The 17,862-nt window shown below is 41.3% G+C and overlaps 2 protein-coding genes across 2 annotated transcripts in view; one reads left to right on the plus strand and one right to left on the minus strand.

Annotated features, from left to right (window-relative positions):
• Window positions 1–1,264: 1,264 nt before the first annotated feature.
• On the minus strand, window positions 1,265–15,558 carry LOC109488091 (CTP synthase 1-like). Its single transcript, XM_019792242.1, has 15 exons — window positions 15,434–15,558; window positions 12,876–13,076; window positions 11,395–11,565; window positions 10,772–10,872; window positions 9,148–9,264; window positions 8,554–8,637; window positions 8,105–8,185; window positions 7,279–7,433; window positions 6,631–6,763; window positions 6,076–6,164; window positions 4,840–4,934; window positions 4,512–4,574; window positions 3,958–4,098; window positions 3,485–3,637; window positions 1,265–2,969 (listed from the first exon to the last, which is right to left on the minus strand). Exons 1-15 carry the CDS (start codon window positions 15,507–15,509, stop codon window positions 2,725–2,727), a joined length of 1,905 nt encoding a protein of 634 aa, XP_019647801.1. The 5' UTR covers window positions 15,510–15,558; the 3' UTR covers window positions 1,265–2,724.
• A 400-nt stretch (window positions 15,559–15,958) lies between these two features.
• Window positions 15,959–17,862, plus strand: part of LOC109488094 (histone deacetylase 8-like) — a 7,199-nt gene continuing 5,295 nt past the window's right edge. Inside the window, exons 1-2 of the mRNA XM_019792246.1 lie at window positions 15,959–16,223; window positions 16,685–16,737. Coding sequence (XP_019647805.1) covers window positions 16,017–16,223; window positions 16,685–16,737 — 260 coding nt within the window. The 5' untranslated portion in view covers window positions 15,959–16,016. The remainder of the gene's footprint in view (window positions 16,224–16,684; window positions 16,738–17,862) is intronic.

A 17,862-nucleotide genomic window follows, 5' to 3' on the forward strand; every position in this document is an offset into this window, starting at 1 on the left:
TCTGGCTAATGGATACTGCCTTGCCAATTTGATACTGTCTTGGAGATTAGCTACAGCAGGTTTGATCAACCAAGGTTTTTAACCTCCTTGGATCAATCTGGAGACAGCCATTGTATCATATTTTTGCAATGTAAATAGCAAACTGTTAATCGTGGAGGTTTTTTTTGCCATGTAAATAGCAACTTTTTAATAATGGAAGATTATTTTACTTTAACATGTAGATGTTCATATGAAAAGAAGGAATTGTGAATGAAAATATTTGGTTGCACCCACTTCAGAATCATATCTTTCCCCAGAGCTGCCAGATGTGATGATGATGAAATATACAAGCATTTTTCCATTGATAGAATATAACCATGGGCCATTGGTAGTTTAGTTCTGATTTTGATATAGGGACATTTCATTACAATTTTTGTTGAAATGTGTAGTATACACAAATTGAAATTTTAGTAAATTTCCAGCTTTGCATTTTCTTTGCTGAAGCAAGTTTCTGTCTTCAGTTAACTGTTCATGTAGGCAAACCTGTTAGCAATGAGTAGGTCGCTGCACTGATTCTGGATCACAAGTTATCTTCGCCAATCTTTTTGGATTATGATATATGGCATTTGATACATAACTGCCACACTGGCCTTTTCTTGGCATTTGATCATTTTTAGAAATCAGTTTGAGTATGGATATACAATGTAGGCCTATGACCATTAGGCCACACCGACTTAATTTTATGGACGACATCCTCTGAAGACCCCCAAACTAGTGCGCGCGGGCAAATAAAAAAATTCCGGCCAAAAATAAAAATGCTATGAAACCACAGGAATACTTGGCAGTACTTAGGTACGTATACAAGCCAGCTTTTAGTGGAATCTATTAATCGGCACTGTACGTATGTACAGAGTTCTTGAGTCGTGGAGCTTCGTTAACCTCGGTGCCCGGCTCCATATTCTCGCTAACTACCATGGACTACCCAGGCCTAGAGCCTCGGTGGACGTGATATATTTTATTTGAGAACGGGCAAAAATCAATGCACAAATGTCATCCATAAAATGAAGTCAGCATGGCCTTAACTCTAGATCTGCAGATATGAAAGGGACTGCTTTAGTTAGTCCCAAACAGTCCAAGTGTTCCACCTATGTTAACAATAAGGCTGCACCTTGGTGAGGGTCACGACTCACAGCCATTGTACATTTATGACAGCCGAATATTTTCCAATCAAAAACATGGCAGGAGTAAGAAGGTAAAATTACACATACTAAAATACAAGACATTATCACTCTGAATTTTAATACCTTTATTTGAATTCCATTACACTTGAACTATCTACATGCATACATTTCCCATGATATATATATGATTGTATTGATGTTTTGTACCTTTATTTAGCATAGGTCTGAAAAATAAAATAAAAAAGCCTTCCTCCATATTTACAGTTTCATGTTAGTTGTAATGTGTGGAATAACATACAAGAATGCTCACAATTTTAATTAGCTACTTGGCAAGCACAATAAAAAAAATGAATGAAATTGATAACATCAAGCCTACTTCAAGCATAAGTTAACAAAAGCTTACAATAGCAGTAAACATTAATAATAATATAGCAGGTAAATATCAAACCAAACAAGGTGAGGTACAAAACCAGTATGTACATGACGGGGAACCTAGAGACAATGAATGATGTGCAGAGTTTAGCAAATGGCAGGACAAAATAGCAGAAACAATCACAATAAACAGGTATTATTTACCGACGTTACACCGAAATGTTGTTACTTTGGCAATGAAACTTCTACAGCTAGTACTAGTAGTCATTGCTTTGAGGAATACATGTATAAGGAAGGCACCAGTATTGTCCAGCCTAGGTGCTGTGGGTTTTGCATTGTTTAAGTCTTTTGGCTACTTTTAAGACATATTCAAAGACTCAAGTCTGGTTTACCAAACCTATTTTAGCTGCCGAAACTGTTTCGTCCTTTCTGTTATTTGTCAGAGAGAGAGAACGAACGCAACTTGACAACTAGGTTTGGTCACGAGACTTTGGAGACAACAGATCTTATTCAGGACGGTAGAAAAAGATCTGCATGTCCAAACATTCCCATAACTTAAATCTCAGATTATCATAAGTACCAACGCAATACAATACATTCGCTCCAAGTCACTGTAAAATGGCACATATACAAACTGTTAAAGATGTTATCTGTCTCAGTTAAAGATGTTCTTGTCTTTGTAGTAGAAAACCTGCTTCTTATTTAGACTTTGGATGTCATGAAATGCTAACTGATATGCTAAGGAATCAGAGTTAGCCTGGATGCCAGACTGTTCCCAGCCAAGGAGCTAGCCTGTATACTGCCCCTGGCACCCAAGGACATCACACAGTCATATTGTGAAGAGATCCACCAAAAATCTCTGTAGTTTCTGGAAACATTAGTCAAGAGAAAGTAAGTTTGGAAATCCAAGATGGCCCAATTTCAACTGTACAAGACCCTGAAAAGAACAGTTCCAGTGGAGACATTTCTGTACCTCTACCAGGTTTTGGAAGCAGCTGAAGATATTGGCCAAATAGACAGATACATGCCAGGGGAGTTCTAAAGAAGTATACTGTATAGTTTGCCATGTGTGGACCAACTCCCTATTTGGCCAACTGTCTATTTGGCCAATTTCCACTCTTTTGGCCAATCTCTGCAGCCACTTCTGAAGCCTGGTAGAGGCTAGTTAGTACTACTGTAGTGAGAGAGAGGCCTATTCAGCTCCAGAAGACTGTGAATTGTTACGGGGCGGGCTGGAGAAAGATGGTAGGTCGTCCTCCTCAGAGCTGGTGTCGCTGTAGAAGGAGGGTTCCCGCGGGGAGTGTCGGCAGCCGCGGGAGATGTAGGACTGCAGTTTGCCGCAGGACGCTAGGAGGAGCCCCAGGTAGGGCGGCGAGGGGCGCATGGGGCGAGACAGGAACTCTGGGTGGTACTGCACACCGACGTAGAAGGGGTGGTCTGGAGAAAAACAGATTCATATCATGAAAAAGATATAAACGATTATGGGATTCTTGATCATAAACCAAAAATTTCTCAGACATAAACACTATCATAAACAGCTGAAACTGAATGAAAATATCTGTATGCTCCCAAAACTAAGTGGTGTGCCTGAAAATATTTCAGGAGCACCCAGCACAGCTCTTCTCAAAACTTGCAATGCACTATGAGGTCTATATCATGGACTAAAAAGCTTTCTTGCTCTCTGATCATACTTCCACTCTGCACTTTCCTATGTCAAAAGACGCAGTATTCATGCGATGTAGTGCAATTTATGTTCCATACGATGATCTACCTTCATACTCAGAGTGATGCACTTAGATTTTTGCTGATGCACCCCAATTTTTGGGGGTTGGAAGCATCAGTGCTCCCAAGTTAGTCTGGAGCCATGTACCTGCAATTTGAAAATGTTTCCTGAAAATTACATGGAACTTACAAGGAACATTTTGACTCCCAGGAACACCTGAAATTTTTACCTTCCAGCTCGACGATCTCCATCCTCTCCCCCTCCACATCCTGCCCCACGAAGTGAAGTCCCTTCTTCTGTAGCCGCTCTACGTACTCAGGGTTCACCTCGTATCTGTGCCGGTGTCTCTCCTCAACATAGTCAGGCTTTCCGTACAGCTTCCCTGCACAGCGACAACAAATACGTCACATCTTACATACAAAATACTCTGGCTTTCCATACTATTTCCCAGTACAGAGACAACAAATACATCACATTTTAGTTACACTCAGGCTTACCATACAGCTTTCACTCACTCACACTCACGGTCCTGTACAATAATACATCCTGCACAGCCAACCACACAGGGTCACCCCTACTCTGCGCAATAAGTGTGTTGGATTCTTTTATGTGCAGAGGCTTGGTGCTTGTGGCTTATGCCCAAAGCTCCCTCATACATCCCCCCCATCCCACAGTCCAAAATCATGTCCATGTAATACTTACTGAGGACAGAGTTGTCTGACTTGAAGATGGTCTTGCGCTGCCCCAGCCTCATGGTTCCCCCCATGTCTCCTGGGTTGTGTTCAGGCATGTCGATCACCACCTGGTTCTCTGTCTTAGGGTCAAATTCTGTGGAGTGGGCGTCTGGGAACAGAACAGTGGAAATTCTCACATTAAAACTAGCAACGTTTTACAGCAAATAGCTGAGCTGTGCTGGTTATAATCCATAAAAAAGGTAGGTATGGGTAGTCCCAAAGCCTTTCTCAGGCCAAGTGCAATCCGTGGAAATTCTCTTATTAAAATTATCAATGTTTTCCTCAATAATAAAAGCAAATAGCTGAACTGAGCTGATTATAATCCATAAAAAGGAAGGTAAAAGGTAAAGGTAGTCCCATAGCCTTTTTGAGGCTGTAGTGGCAGTGGGTAGTCAACTCATCCCTTTCCTTCCACCTCCTATAATTTTCAATGTTATCTGCACTAATGCAGGTATGCCAAAAAAAAGAGGATTTCAAGCCCTGAAAAGTAAGAAATATCTAGAAGAATGAGAACTAGCTTACCCTTGAAGCCCAGAACGTTCCTGGCATACTCGATCACAGCAACCTGCATTCCCAGACACACTCCTGAAATGTGTCAGCAAACATGGTCATGTTGTTAAACTGCAGACAAAACTCAACTACCTAAAACTTTGATACCCGGAAGTAATGATAACTACAAATGAAATATTACATTTTTGTAGACAAACATTCACATAGTACTCCTGCTACACAATACACAATACTATATCACAAGCATTACTGCAATATTGCAAAGTTCTGTAGAAACATTTACTGGATTTCTGGAATTTCAACTCCTGCATGTTATGTTTCACATTGTTTGCCCACTCACCCAGATAAGGTCTCTTGTTTTTCCTGGCCCACTCAGCAGCACGGATCTTCCCTTCAACCCCCCGAACTCCAAACCCTCCAGGAACAAGGACACCGCTGGAAAATAAAGTACAATCAGAACCAGACATGAACAAAATACAAACTGACCATAAACAAAGTTGATGTGCCAAACTGTTGAAAACTTTTTTTTTGCTGTTTTAAGGCTAGGTACAATATCAACTTACACTTCAAGCAAATAAATGTTCATGTACGAAAGCCAATCATAAACAAGACAGGTCTGCAATATTAAACTAAAAAAAGATCAACATAAGTAAAAAATACAACTGTCCATATCACATGCTACCAACAAGGTTCGGAGAACAGAGGAAAAGATAGCACATTAGCAGAACATACTGTGGCTGCATGAAACCCATAACGTAAGTGCATGGCACTTTAGCAGAATTTGTTTAAAGTCATATTTGTGTTTGCATTCTGTGTATAGTTTTCAAATGTTCTGTCAAAAAAAGATGGTCTGCAATCGGCAAAATTCTGATCCAACATTGACCACACAGTCAATGAAGACCATGAAAAATCTGGGTGTAGCTCAGGCACAGTACGTTCTGTTGATAAGCTGAAAGACGCAGGCATGCCCATAACACAGGGAAGGTAAGAAGAAAGAGTGACATGTACTCTGCCCCACAGAGCTGTTTCCATGCCTCGTGGTAGGCTAGTGGCTGCTCCACCTCAGCCCAGGTCTCCAGATCCTCTGCCTGAACATACTGAGAACACAACACCAGGGAGGGGAGGGGGGCACAGGGAGAGAGAGGAATGAATGGCTCAGAGTTTTTTCATTAAACTGTAACCAGGCTGTCTGATGTTATGGCTAGAGACTGGAAGTACACCCCTTTTCACAAACTGGCTACTCTTGGGTGAAAGTAATTTTACCATTGAAGCTTTGTCAGTTGCCTTGATTTGTGTTTTTCCCCCAAAGATTTGGACCAATCTAGGTCTTAAATGTAACACTTGTACACAATGGAAAGTTTGAATCAAATTTTGAAGTGAAAAATTAGTATCTTTTCTGATACAAAATGATTCTCTGCTCAAAAAATGTTAATAAAATGCATTGAATTTCCATCTTGTTGCAAACATCAGCCAAGGTATGTATCACACATTACAACAGTTTGTCCAGAGTGGTTCCAGTCTCTAGCCAGACGTCAGACATCTTGGACAGTGTTTATCACAAAAGCGTTTATCTTACTCAGAGCTACAGAGCTGGGACCACGCCTCGTGATAGCGCACAGGGTTGGTGCTCATGCTCTCTTCCTCCAGGTGGCAGGCCTCTATGTACTGGTGATACAAACAAAACGGAGAGTTGGAACAAAAAAAAAAGAAATACCTTTGATATGTGAATATGCTTCTAACTTCACATGCATAGCCAATTCTTTGCATTCCCAATCAGAAAAAAAAGAACAATTGGAACTGAGAAATTGAATTCAAAAACAAACATTCATGTCAACTATATCTTGCACAAGCACAATACCTCACAAGAGAATATCTCACATAAGTACATGGACTATTACATGTATACAGACAACTCATTGACAAAATCCATATGCAGGAAAAAGTTTCTAGATGCCTTGAAAGGATTTGAAAAGCCCATTAACTGGAAAACCAAGCTGTCTGTATTTGCCTGTACCTTTAGAGCAAGTCTAATTACCTTAAGCGTGTCTGTTGTTACCTTGAGTGTGAGTTTATAGTTGCTTAAGTTGGGTTTGTAGTTACCTTAAGTGTGAGTTTGTGGGTTTGTAGTTACCTTCAGTGTGAGTTTATGGTTGCAGGCGAGTGAAGCGTGTTTGAGAGCCTTGATGACCGAGGCGTAGGCATCCTCCAGCTGAGTGTACTTCCCCACCAGGGCAATGGACACATCCTTCCGCAGATGGTCAAATCTGAGCAGGGCAGAAACAACATCATAAAATACACACAGGACTCTCAACATTTTGACTCAGGAGCTCTGGTGTTCCCAACCTAAAAGACCTGGGTGCACTAGCAAAAATAGCACCATGAAGGTAGATCGTTGTATCAAAAGTTACTTTGCAGGATATCGCAAGAATATTGTGCTTTTTTGTACAAGTTTTGAATTCTGGTAAACCCCAATATCTTATTGCAAATGCACTTCGAAGGTTAGACATCCAGGTAATAAGATATGCCAAAAAGCAGTTACTCAAGGAACTGGATATGGTTTTGGAAACGTTCAGAGGCATATTGCAAAGGTAGATTATCAAAAAGAGCTGTCGCACAGAACAGTAAGTAACACAGGATTCCAAAAATCCTCATTCCAATGTCTCAAAACAAAAGTTTAGTTACAAAATGTTATCTTCTGTATCTGTATACCCAGTATAACTGCCCTTCAGCATAACACACCAGCTTATATAATGTTAGGAAACACAAGAAGCATCCCCACCTGTCTGAAAGGTCCCTCCACTTGCGGAGCAGCTTGCCGCCGTTGCGACTCGGCATCTCCAGGTGGAGCCGCTCCGAGAAGAAGCGGATCACGTTCTGTTCCTCCAGCATCACGGGGACGCGGTAGATGGAGCTGCAGTCATGGATACAGATCACCTGCGGGGGTGTCAATCAAACACACCTGTCAATCATACCTGTCAATCAAACATGAACTGTCAGTCAAGCACACCTGTCATTGTCATGGATACAGATCACCTGTGGAGAAGCTTGTAGGGTATAATGCAGTTTTTTACCACTTTTGGACCTTCATGGATTGGTGCCAGTTAGGTGCAGATAGACATCAGAAATACCTGCACAGCTCCAATTTTACCTGCACTAACCTGCATATACCCAGTACATGGACCAGTGCAGGTTAGGTGCAGATAGACATCAGAAATACCTGCACAGCTCCAATTTTACCTGTACTAACCTGCATATACCCAGTACATGGACCAGTGCAGGTTAAGTGCAGATAGACATCAGAAATACCTGCATAGCTCCAATTTTACCTGCACTAACCTGCATATACCCAGTCCGACCAGTGCAGGTTAGGTGCAGGTAGACATCAGAAATACCTGCACAGCTCCAATTTTACCTGTACTAACCTGCATATACCCAGTACATGGACCAGTGCAGGTTAGGTGCAGGTAGACATCAGAAATACCTGCACAGCTCCAATTTTACCTGCACTAACCTGCATATGCAGGTGGGATTTCAAGCCCTACCAGGTGTTTGAGTGTCATGTGTTGCAGGTGTTTGTACAGCAGGTGTTTTACCAGGTGACTTACCTGATCAGGCGACACGTGACAGAACATGGAGATCTTCTCCTTCACTCCCTGACCAATCGGGTTCTGACTGCGAGCAACAACCTGAAAAAAAGAAGACACCTCTTCATCATTCATGAACACTTTATTGAGAGTACATATGGGTACAAAATATAACTGTAGCATGCCTTTATCATGACAAAAAAACAAAAAATTTACTGAATAAATCAGAGATACCAGGCTTCTGGGAACTATGCAATCCTCTTACTTCCAAAAGAAAACCCTTATATCCTATGACAACGTCTATTTTTAAGTGACTTTTCTCTCCTGGATTCCAGATTCTCAAACCTTTGACCTCCTCTCATTGTTCCCACCAATGTACAACCTACTCTGGACACACAGACATACAAACACACACGCTCAGCCACCCAATACAATACTTCTGTCCCCGGAGTAAGAAAAGTTGTTCTTACCAGGTCAGGAGAAAGACCCAGCCCTCTCAGCTCCCTGACGCTGTTCTGTGTGGGTTTGGTCTTCTGTTCACCTGTGGAGCCGGGCTGGGCAGGGTGGGAAACATTCTACTGTAAGGACATGCTACAATATACATACCTTGGTTTGGTTTATTTAGATCTCCATTAGTGATTACCTTATTACATACTTCTTTACATTGAATACTACCAAAGACAGTCTGGCAACAATATTCTTGACTTTGTCTCAAATCCAGTTCTGTATAACAATCTTCAAATGAACTCTAGCTTCTTTGCTTGGAATATATAGACAATTCATGCAACAATTCATTCTACTGTAAACTATGACATGTTCCCGGCAGTTTTCACGCTTTTTGCAGTGTCCTTCTAACTTGAAATCAAAAATATGTGCCTTGTATTTCTCTTGTAATGCACAATTCTTTCAACCATGAACTTTAAAAAACACTGCAACGCCCTCTTTCTCCCCTCATATAGCAAAATAAAACCATCACAAAAGCAAATGTCTTTCTAGTACCTAAAGGGAACACCCCAACAAAACATTTTTGTCTGGAGTTTAGACCAGCAGATTTAGTTACCTACCTGAGGCACGAGACTGACATGCACACAGCAGAAGTTTTCTCTCTTCACTCTGAACTGGAACTGTCGGAACGCTTCCACAAACGGCATGCCTTCAATGTCACCAATGGTGCCGCCAAGCTGTCGGGAGAAAACATAAAATTAAACATTTTGCTAAAGTGACTATGCTATTGAGTATGTTACTGTAACTTTGGTCTGCTTTCACATTTAAGATAAGGCCTAGGAAATAAAATACTGTGTTTCCTGTTTCCCGACCGACCCTAGAAAAAAAACTGCCAACCCTAGCCTTTTTTGTGTCTGGACCCCTGCAAGTCATAGATTTTTCGAGCTGATCAACCTTTTCTAGCTCCATGATCTGACACCTGAGTGATGAAACGTTGTATAATCGGTTTTCCAACATCGACATTGAAAATATGTGTCTTCATGCAAGTTCTACTTTGTTAAACCGTATTGTATTGTATAAGTAACTGTTGAATCACTAGAGATCACCAAAGTCTAAAAAAACGAAAGAAAAAATAACTAGAAAGGTAACATTTGCAAAGCAAGTGCATATGGTCTGCTCTGTTAATTCTTACTCAAACATTCATATATATGGTCGACAGACAGGAGAATAAATCCCTCCTGCTATTAAATTGCAACATGATGTAACCCAACACTACTTACCATGGTAACAGACAGTCTGGTTCAGGTCATTAACCTTTTTGGTTTGGCGAAGAAGAGGAAGAAACTGAGCAAAAACTATCATAAAAATTCCTACCTACCGACCCTAATTTTTTTCAGGACTGAAACATGAAACACAGCATTACATGTATTTTCCTATGCCTAATCTCTTTGTGAGAGGTTTATAGAAGCTCCAGTGAAGTGTGTATATCTAACCCTGCTGTCAACGACTACAATTTAACACAAGAAAAAAAAGGTAATTCCTACCTACCGACCCTAATTTTTTCAGGGCTGAAACAGGAAACACGACATTTCTTTTCCTATGCCTAATCTCTTGGTGAGAGGTTTATACAAGCTGCAGTGAAGTGTGTATATCTAACCCTACTGCCATCGAGTACAATTTAACAAAAGAAACAACAACAAAAAAAGATATTTCCTACCTACCGACCCTAATTTTTGTCAAGACTGAAACAGGAAACACAAGATTTATTTTCCTATGCCTAACTGTATTAGATTGTAAGATAGTGCAACTTCTATCCCAAGCAGGGCTCGCAATCCTTCACTGTTACCTACACCAGACAAATTTTACCTGAACCACTCAGAAATTTGAAGAATGGATCATACTAAAAAATTCTTCAGAAACCATTACCATTATTTCCTTTATATTTCATAGGTGGCAACAGTCAAGGCAGCAAATAAAAATCCACATACACTTACAATTCTATACAAACACACTACACAGACCAGTGCAGGTTAGGTACAGATAGACATCAGAAATACCTGCACAGCTCCAATTTTACTAGCACTAACCTGCATATACCCAGTACATGGACCAGTGCAGGTTAGGTACAGGTAGACATCAGAAATACCTGCACAGCTCCAATTTTACCTGCAATAACCTGCATATGGAGGTGGTATTTCGAGCCCTATAACTATAAGTCTATCTACAAGAGAATTTCTCCCTCACCTCAATGACACAGACTTCGGGTTCCTCGTTCTTCCCGTCCACTGGTATCTTAGCAACCCGCTGCACCCACTCCTGGATAGCATCAGTGATGTGGGGAACAACTGTAGGGGTACAGGGAGAAACTTCATCTACTGATACAGCTGTACATCCAAATATTATCAGTCCTAGAACAATTACTTTTTAAAATTACAAACAACATAGGAAGTACACAATCTCACTAATACATGACATAATTTCTTCAAAAAGCACTGCACTACCCAGGAGCAGGTAAATCTTCAAGGTATTTTGTTCAAAACAAGACCAGCAACTCAATGTTTAGATCTATATCTTAACTACTAAAAGGTACAGCTTCCTAACTGCACAGCTACAACACTCGTCTCCGATAGTTTGTAAATACTGACATGACACTGGCACTAAAGTATTGTTTTTGCTGGCTATGTGTATTGAATGGATTTGTCTGTCCAAATTTGCATTTCTGTATCTGCACTAGAGTTCTGGCTTCTTTCCAAATTTGCTTATTCCAAATGTACAGCCAAGATTTCTTGCAAATCTACTGTGAATTGTGCACACAACACTAGTAGTAAGCACACAAAGGCTAAGCTCAAACTTGGCAGGTCCCTCACCTTGCACAGTCTTGCCCAGATAGTCTCCCTTCCTCTCCTTGTTGATGACGGACTGGTAGATCTTGCCGGTGGTGATGTTGTTGTCTCGGGTCAGCTTCACGTCCAGGAAACGTTCGTAATTCCCCAGGTCCAGATCCACCTCTCCACCATCATCCAGCACAAACACCTCTCCTGGAGTAACAACAGAAAAATTCAACCATTATCCAACACAAACACCTCTCCTGGAGTAACAACAGAAAAATCAGCTCATCTTCGGATCAATTTTTGGACATTCTGAAGTAACCCAAGATCGTCTACAAAAGTACTTTAGAGACTTTGGTGTAGCTGCTAACTAACTAGTAACTACATGTGTTTGCAAATCACACTTAATGAATCCTAATAATGTAAATAGTAGATCACATTTGTACGTATAGTTTAAGTGTAATTGCTGTATCCTTGTCTATTCATGACCTGTACTTAGCTTGTTAGAGCACAAACGTACAATTAAGGTCTTCCATTCATTCACTATATCGTCTGAAATTTCTCAATTTCCAACTGAGATCTTGTGGCCTTGTGGAAAGTAATCTTATAGTGAGTGTTCAAATTGAGTTGCAAAAGCACAACTCATTTCATTTTTATCACAACATTTTGTGATGTTAAGAAGACAACAGACAATAGATTTTACTAACCTTTGGAACCACAGTGAGAGATAAATACATTTGTCAAGTGTGGGCTACTCGTTATGTAATATGTTAAAACAAACACAGGATTGCCCAACATGACCTTTGAAGTCGCGTGAGTGTACATGTGCCATATGAGTCACCAATTACCTAAGGCAAAGTGTGAATTTCCCATTGATTTTTTTCTTGATACTTAAGTAGTTTTCTTTCAGTTTTTGACCAATTATAACCCTCTTTCATAACAGTGGTAACAGTCAATGCAACAAATAAAAATCTGAGTACATCTACATGTAAACCCAGTACATGAACCAGTGTAGGTTAGTTGCAGGTAGACATTAGAAATACCTGCACAGCTCCAATTTTACCGGCACTAACCTGCATGTACCCAGTACATGGACCAGTGCAGGTTAGGTGCAGGTAGACATCAGAAATACCTGCACGGCTTCAATTTTACCTGCATATACCCAGTACATGGACCAGTGTAGGTTAGTTGCAGGTAGACATTAGAAATACCTGCACAGCTCCAATTTTACCTGCACTAACCTGCATATACCCAGTACATGGACCAGCGCAGGTTAGGTGCAGGTAGACATCAGAAATACCTGCACAGCCCCAATTTTACCTGCACTAACCTGCATATACCCAGTACATGGACCAGTGCAGGTTAGGTACAGGTAGAGATCAGAAATACCTGCACAGCTCCAATTTTACCTGCACTAACCTACATATACCCAGTACATGGACCAGTGCAGGTTAGGTACAGGTAGAGATCAGAAATACCTGCACAGCTCAGGCAGGATTTCAAACCCTGAACACACTCACCGTGTTCGTAAGGAGAGAAGGTCCCGGCGTCGATGTTGAGGTAAGGGTCGATCTTGATGGATGTGACCTTTAACCCGCAGGACTTGAGGATGGTGCCAATGCTGCTGGCGATGACGCCCTTCCCGATCCCGCTGATCACGCCGCCCGACACCAGGATGTACCGCATGTTAGAACTCATTGTAGAGGAAGCCAGGGTGGGAACTGTGGGGAACAAGGAGTAAAGCGTATAATACAGTGCTACTATAGACTACATGTTCATTTAGCCCAGAACGTCAGCAGAACCCCTGATTTTTAACGGTTGACGCCTCCCGACACCAGGATGTATCGCATGTTAGAACTCATCGTAGAGGAAGCCAGGGTGGGAACTGCAAGGGACAGGGAGTAGAGCATAAAATACAGTGCAGTGTAGACTAGACTTAGACCTGATTTACACACATCTGACCAACACACAAAAACTGTGTGCGTTGAATTTTTCTTGTGTGTAATTGGTGTCTGGGAAAATTAGCTGCTTGCAAAAATTAATGTAATTATAATGTCAGCAAATGGGCTTAATAATAAAGTATCCATTCCAAGTGTCTGATACATCATATCTGCCAATGGCTCAAAATACCGGCACTTATTTCTGCATACATGCACTGGTGCAAGTAGCATTGAAGATAAACTGCACAAGACTGACAAATTTTACCTGCACTGCTCTGCTCGAAAAATAGATTTTATGTAGCGTGAAAAATGGAAAACATTTGTATTAAGTATTCCGCAGGTGGTGGACTGTTCTCAAAAGTATATTCAAGTCACATACATGATGTTAAGTTAAGTGTCTGTTAAAATGTATAGTGTCATAGTTTCTAGGAAATGGAAGCCTTTCCACTTTGTATTCTTATGCAAATTTGACAACACCTTCATCACACCTACCACCCACCTGTCATTTCATGCCCTAAAGGATTACATAATTTTGTTGACAAAAGCCAAGTGAGAGTGAACTATCATTGCATGTAGCTGTGAAAGTGGAGGAACAATTATACCTGTACTACCAATACACACTTGGACATTTTCACACATACAATAATACAACATACTGAATTTGGAGTAGATCCTCAGAATAGAATTTCGAGTCACAATTATGCAAATTATACAGACCAAGTGTTTTTCTTTCCAGTTCAAAATTTAGCCTTTACCAAATTCTATGATCACTGACAACCCTGCAAATGAGCACCTGTTGTCCTCAAATGTCACAAAAAGGCATAATCTTATTCTACAACAGATCGTATAAATTGTAATACCTGCTCAGAAGAGGATAAGAAATACTGATGACTAGAACTAAGTAAGAACAAAGTAACCAGCTGACACCGCAAGCTGGTGTGTTTTGCTGAAAGGACTGTGTGGACAGTTATACATGTACTGGCTATACGATATACAGACAGGGGGCGGGTCACACATATCATTTCCACACATACAATGAGAACCACCTTGACGGCAAGACTGGCGCACAATACCTGGCTTCAGGTCGGTGTAATCACACCATGACGTTGTACGTTTGCGTTGTGAAGTGGCCATCTGGCACGTTCCCACCTGCCTCTATACAAATTTACAGTACACTACAGAGCTGCCACGTACTCTCTTTGGCAATGCCTTTCAACCTAACTGTCAACTGCCTGTGTTTTATAGGCAACACAGAAACAGGTGGACTGAATACAGGTCCAGTGAGGGGAAAGTATACTGCTTTTGGTACTACGTGGAAGACAGAGACCAAAGTCCAGCGAGCATACTCAATAGCAGGGAAACCCTAGGGATGGCGTGACCCCTACACGCAAACTAACGTCATATCCTGTAGGTAATCATTAGCCCATGCCCTAAAGCATGCCTCGAGCACATGCTTGCCATTGTTGGCTAACACAGTGACACTGAGTTACTGTGAGCTATATACTACAATCATCTGTTAAAACTGTAAGTTCAGAAAACAGTGAGTTGGGATTTTTCTGTCACTGAGTTGGCTTTAATTTTTTTTCCAAGTGAAAATAATTTGTGTTTACGTTTTTTGGCAAATTGGGTCACAGTTAATTATTATTATAATTCATGGCTTGGGGGCACCACGTGTCTGTACGTATGATAAAGTCAAAAGGTCGACCAAGCCGTACTTCAACTTCAGCTACACACAATGGCAGGCATATGCGTATGTTCTGTGCTAACTGGAGTTGACAACTTCCCATAGATCCAGAAAAATCAGCCCGCCGCGTGCTCTTGTGCCCCCCTCCCCACGACTGTATACATAGCCATAACATAACACTGCACGCTAAAGCAGAAAAACTAGCGCGCACGCGAAAGCGCCAAAAAGAAGAACAGCCAGAGGCAAATAACCTATTGTTGACACACCTATGCTATGGTTCGGCAAAACTATGTGGAGCAGAATTATTTTTATTGATCTAACTGTATGGAATTTCCCAACAGAATCGGAAAATTTGGGAACCATCGTCTAAACGTGAACAGATATCGAGACGTACCCGAATTTTCTCCACATATGATCGCACATTTCAAAAGCGCTAACAAAATCATAAACTGACCTGTCCGTTCCGGAAATGTACAGAATTTGACTCTACGTGTGTTTCTCGTTAGTCTGGCGATCAGACGAGAAAACATCGGAAGGGAACGAGTAAAATCCTGACGGAAGACCGGAGTCGTGATGTGAGAAAACCTCGCACGGCCTTGCCTCACGTTTTAGGGGGAGCGCCGAAATTGGGCAAGAGGATTGCACAATCGCTGTTAACACAAAGGAATATGTGTAGGAACCGTGTGCTACTTACCAGAGCAAATGTCCAGTCCCACGGGAAAATATTGAGGAAGAAACGAGAAGAAAACAGAGACAGCTAAACAGACACTACCGATTTTAACCTAGATTCCCCGCCAAATGCGCACCGTTTGGGTCGGGGGCTCAAATCTCGCAGAATCGCGCTGGTAAAAACCACGTGACTTTTATTTAAAATGGAAATTTCTCCATCTATTCCAACAACTAAACCATATGATTACATTCAACTGCTTTTGTATACAATTTATATCAATATAGCAGTCCCATATGGACTAATATTGATAAATGCTGATGATATAGCTGTTCGAGTGCGGGGCTCTCGCACAGGACGAGATTTCGTGATGGCGCCAAATTTGAATTTTGACAAGATGGCGGACGGCAGTGACAAAGAAAACGATGGAGGAGGCAGCTGTCATCGAAATCTTCCTCCAAACAGAGACGTTTTAGTGCCACGTAGCGATGTCGCATGTAGAAATGATGCAGTTGTGTTTGTACATAGTCAGATGTATGTAGATTTGTGCAATAATCTCGCCAAAGTACCAGGGAGGGTGAGTTGATTTTGTGTATCCTTTGTTCAGAAAAAATCATAATTTTTCTGGTCACCCATCTTGAGTAGTGTCATGGGCAACATCCTCCATTTTCAATTTTGCTTCAAAATTATGAGAACATACTGTAAAAGTTATATGTAACGCTACGTGTTCAAAAGCGCCATGACTTTGCGTAGCCTACTTACAGTTTTTCTTGATTTACTAGATTTGCCCCCCTCCCCACACCAGGTGGTTCTCACTCATAGCTAAGTGTGAAAACAACGTTGAAAAGGCATTTTCTGAGCAGCTTAACAGTTAACAGTGTTGTAGGATTTTCCTTATTCAGATTGTTGTTGACTTTGTCTTGCTAACACTATGATAGTATGACTATGAGCATGACAATAATTCCTTAGTTACTTCTGTATCTACTCTTATATAAACATGAAAGTCATGACAAAAAATGATTTTTCCCTGTATTTCAGGCAAGTGCAGTTCATGGACTGATTGAAGCTTATGGGTTAACAAAAGAATTGAGGTATGAGACCCTCCGTTATACGTTTGTAGATATGAGCCAGTTTTTATCAAAAGTGTGCAAAAAATATAACGTTATACTAAGTATTAAATGTAAGCTGACATTATGACTTAAGACTATCGGTGCCCCTAACATGTACAACAATAAACCAATGTACAACAATGTAAACTAATTAGACCAATAAAATTTTATCATAAGAGCTTTTTCTGAAAGAGCTATTAAAAAGGTACCTTCACCCGACCAACTTGAAAATGTGCGAGGTCAAACTTAGTGTTAGTCAATAGCTTAGTGTAAAACTTGTTCTTGTGCTAGCCGTGGCGACTCTTGATTCGGGCTTACATTGCATTATCCTCAGCAAGAGTCGTGGAAAGATCCATTGGCAGAACTGCACATTTCCCGTTGGCTGCACGATGCTCCGTTTTTGACCCGGTTTTTTGCTGTCCCGAGCTTCCCTACAATATAACTCCACAATTGGTTGCCGATGTTTAGATCAGCCTAAATATTCCACAGCGCGACAGAAAAGTAGTAAAATAGCTAGTCGGCACAAGTTGGCCGCCATCTTGGATATAGTCGGGAATGTCCGCTACCGCCGTCGGGAACGCTCGGTAGCCTTTCCGGTTATAATCGGAGAGCTTTCGGTCGCGCTTCGGTAATCGTGACGCTACCGAGCGTTCCCGACGGCGGTAGCGGACATTCCAAGATGGCCGCCAGCTTGTGCCGACTAGCTATTTTACTACTTTTCTGTCGCGCTGTGGAATATTTAGGCTGATCTAAACATCGGCAACCCGGCCAATTGTGGAGTTATATTGTAGGGAAGCTCGGGACAGCAAAAAACCGGGTCGAAAACGGAGCATCTGGAAGCCAACGGGAAATGTGCAGTTTTGCCAATGCATCTTTCCACGACTCTTGTCTGAGGGTAATGCAATGTAAGCCCGAATCAAGAGTCGCCACGGCTAACCGCCTCTTCACCAAAACATGATTTGATGCAGACGATCTCTAAAGTTACTATTTCAGTCTGACCTTCACGATCCCATACTTCCATATTCAAAGAAAAACGTTAATATTCACAACTCATTTCCACACTTCACGGTTTGTTTTCCTGGTTTTGACCGAGGTACTCAGATCGAC

This window comes from Branchiostoma belcheri, unplaced genomic scaffold, assembly GCF_001625305.1.
Source record: "Branchiostoma belcheri isolate BF01 breed outbred unplaced genomic scaffold, Haploidv18h27 scaffold91, whole genome shotgun sequence".
NCBI classification, from domain to species: domain Eukaryota; kingdom Metazoa; phylum Chordata; class Leptocardii; order Amphioxiformes; family Branchiostomatidae; genus Branchiostoma; species Branchiostoma belcheri.

Coding starts and splice junctions, on each gene's coding strand:
- LOC109488091 (XM_019792242.1), bottom strand. CDS start 15,509: ATGTTTTCTCGTCTGATCGCCAGACTAACGAGAAACACACGTAGAGTC. Junction 6,165..6,630: donor ACCATAAACTCACACTGAAG/GTAACTACAAAC, acceptor TTGTATCACCAG/TACATAGAGGCCTGCCACCT. Junction 2,970..3,484: donor GGAGATCGTCGAGCTGGAAG/GTAAAAATTTCA, acceptor GTTTTTCTCCAG/ACCACCCCTTCTACGTCGGT.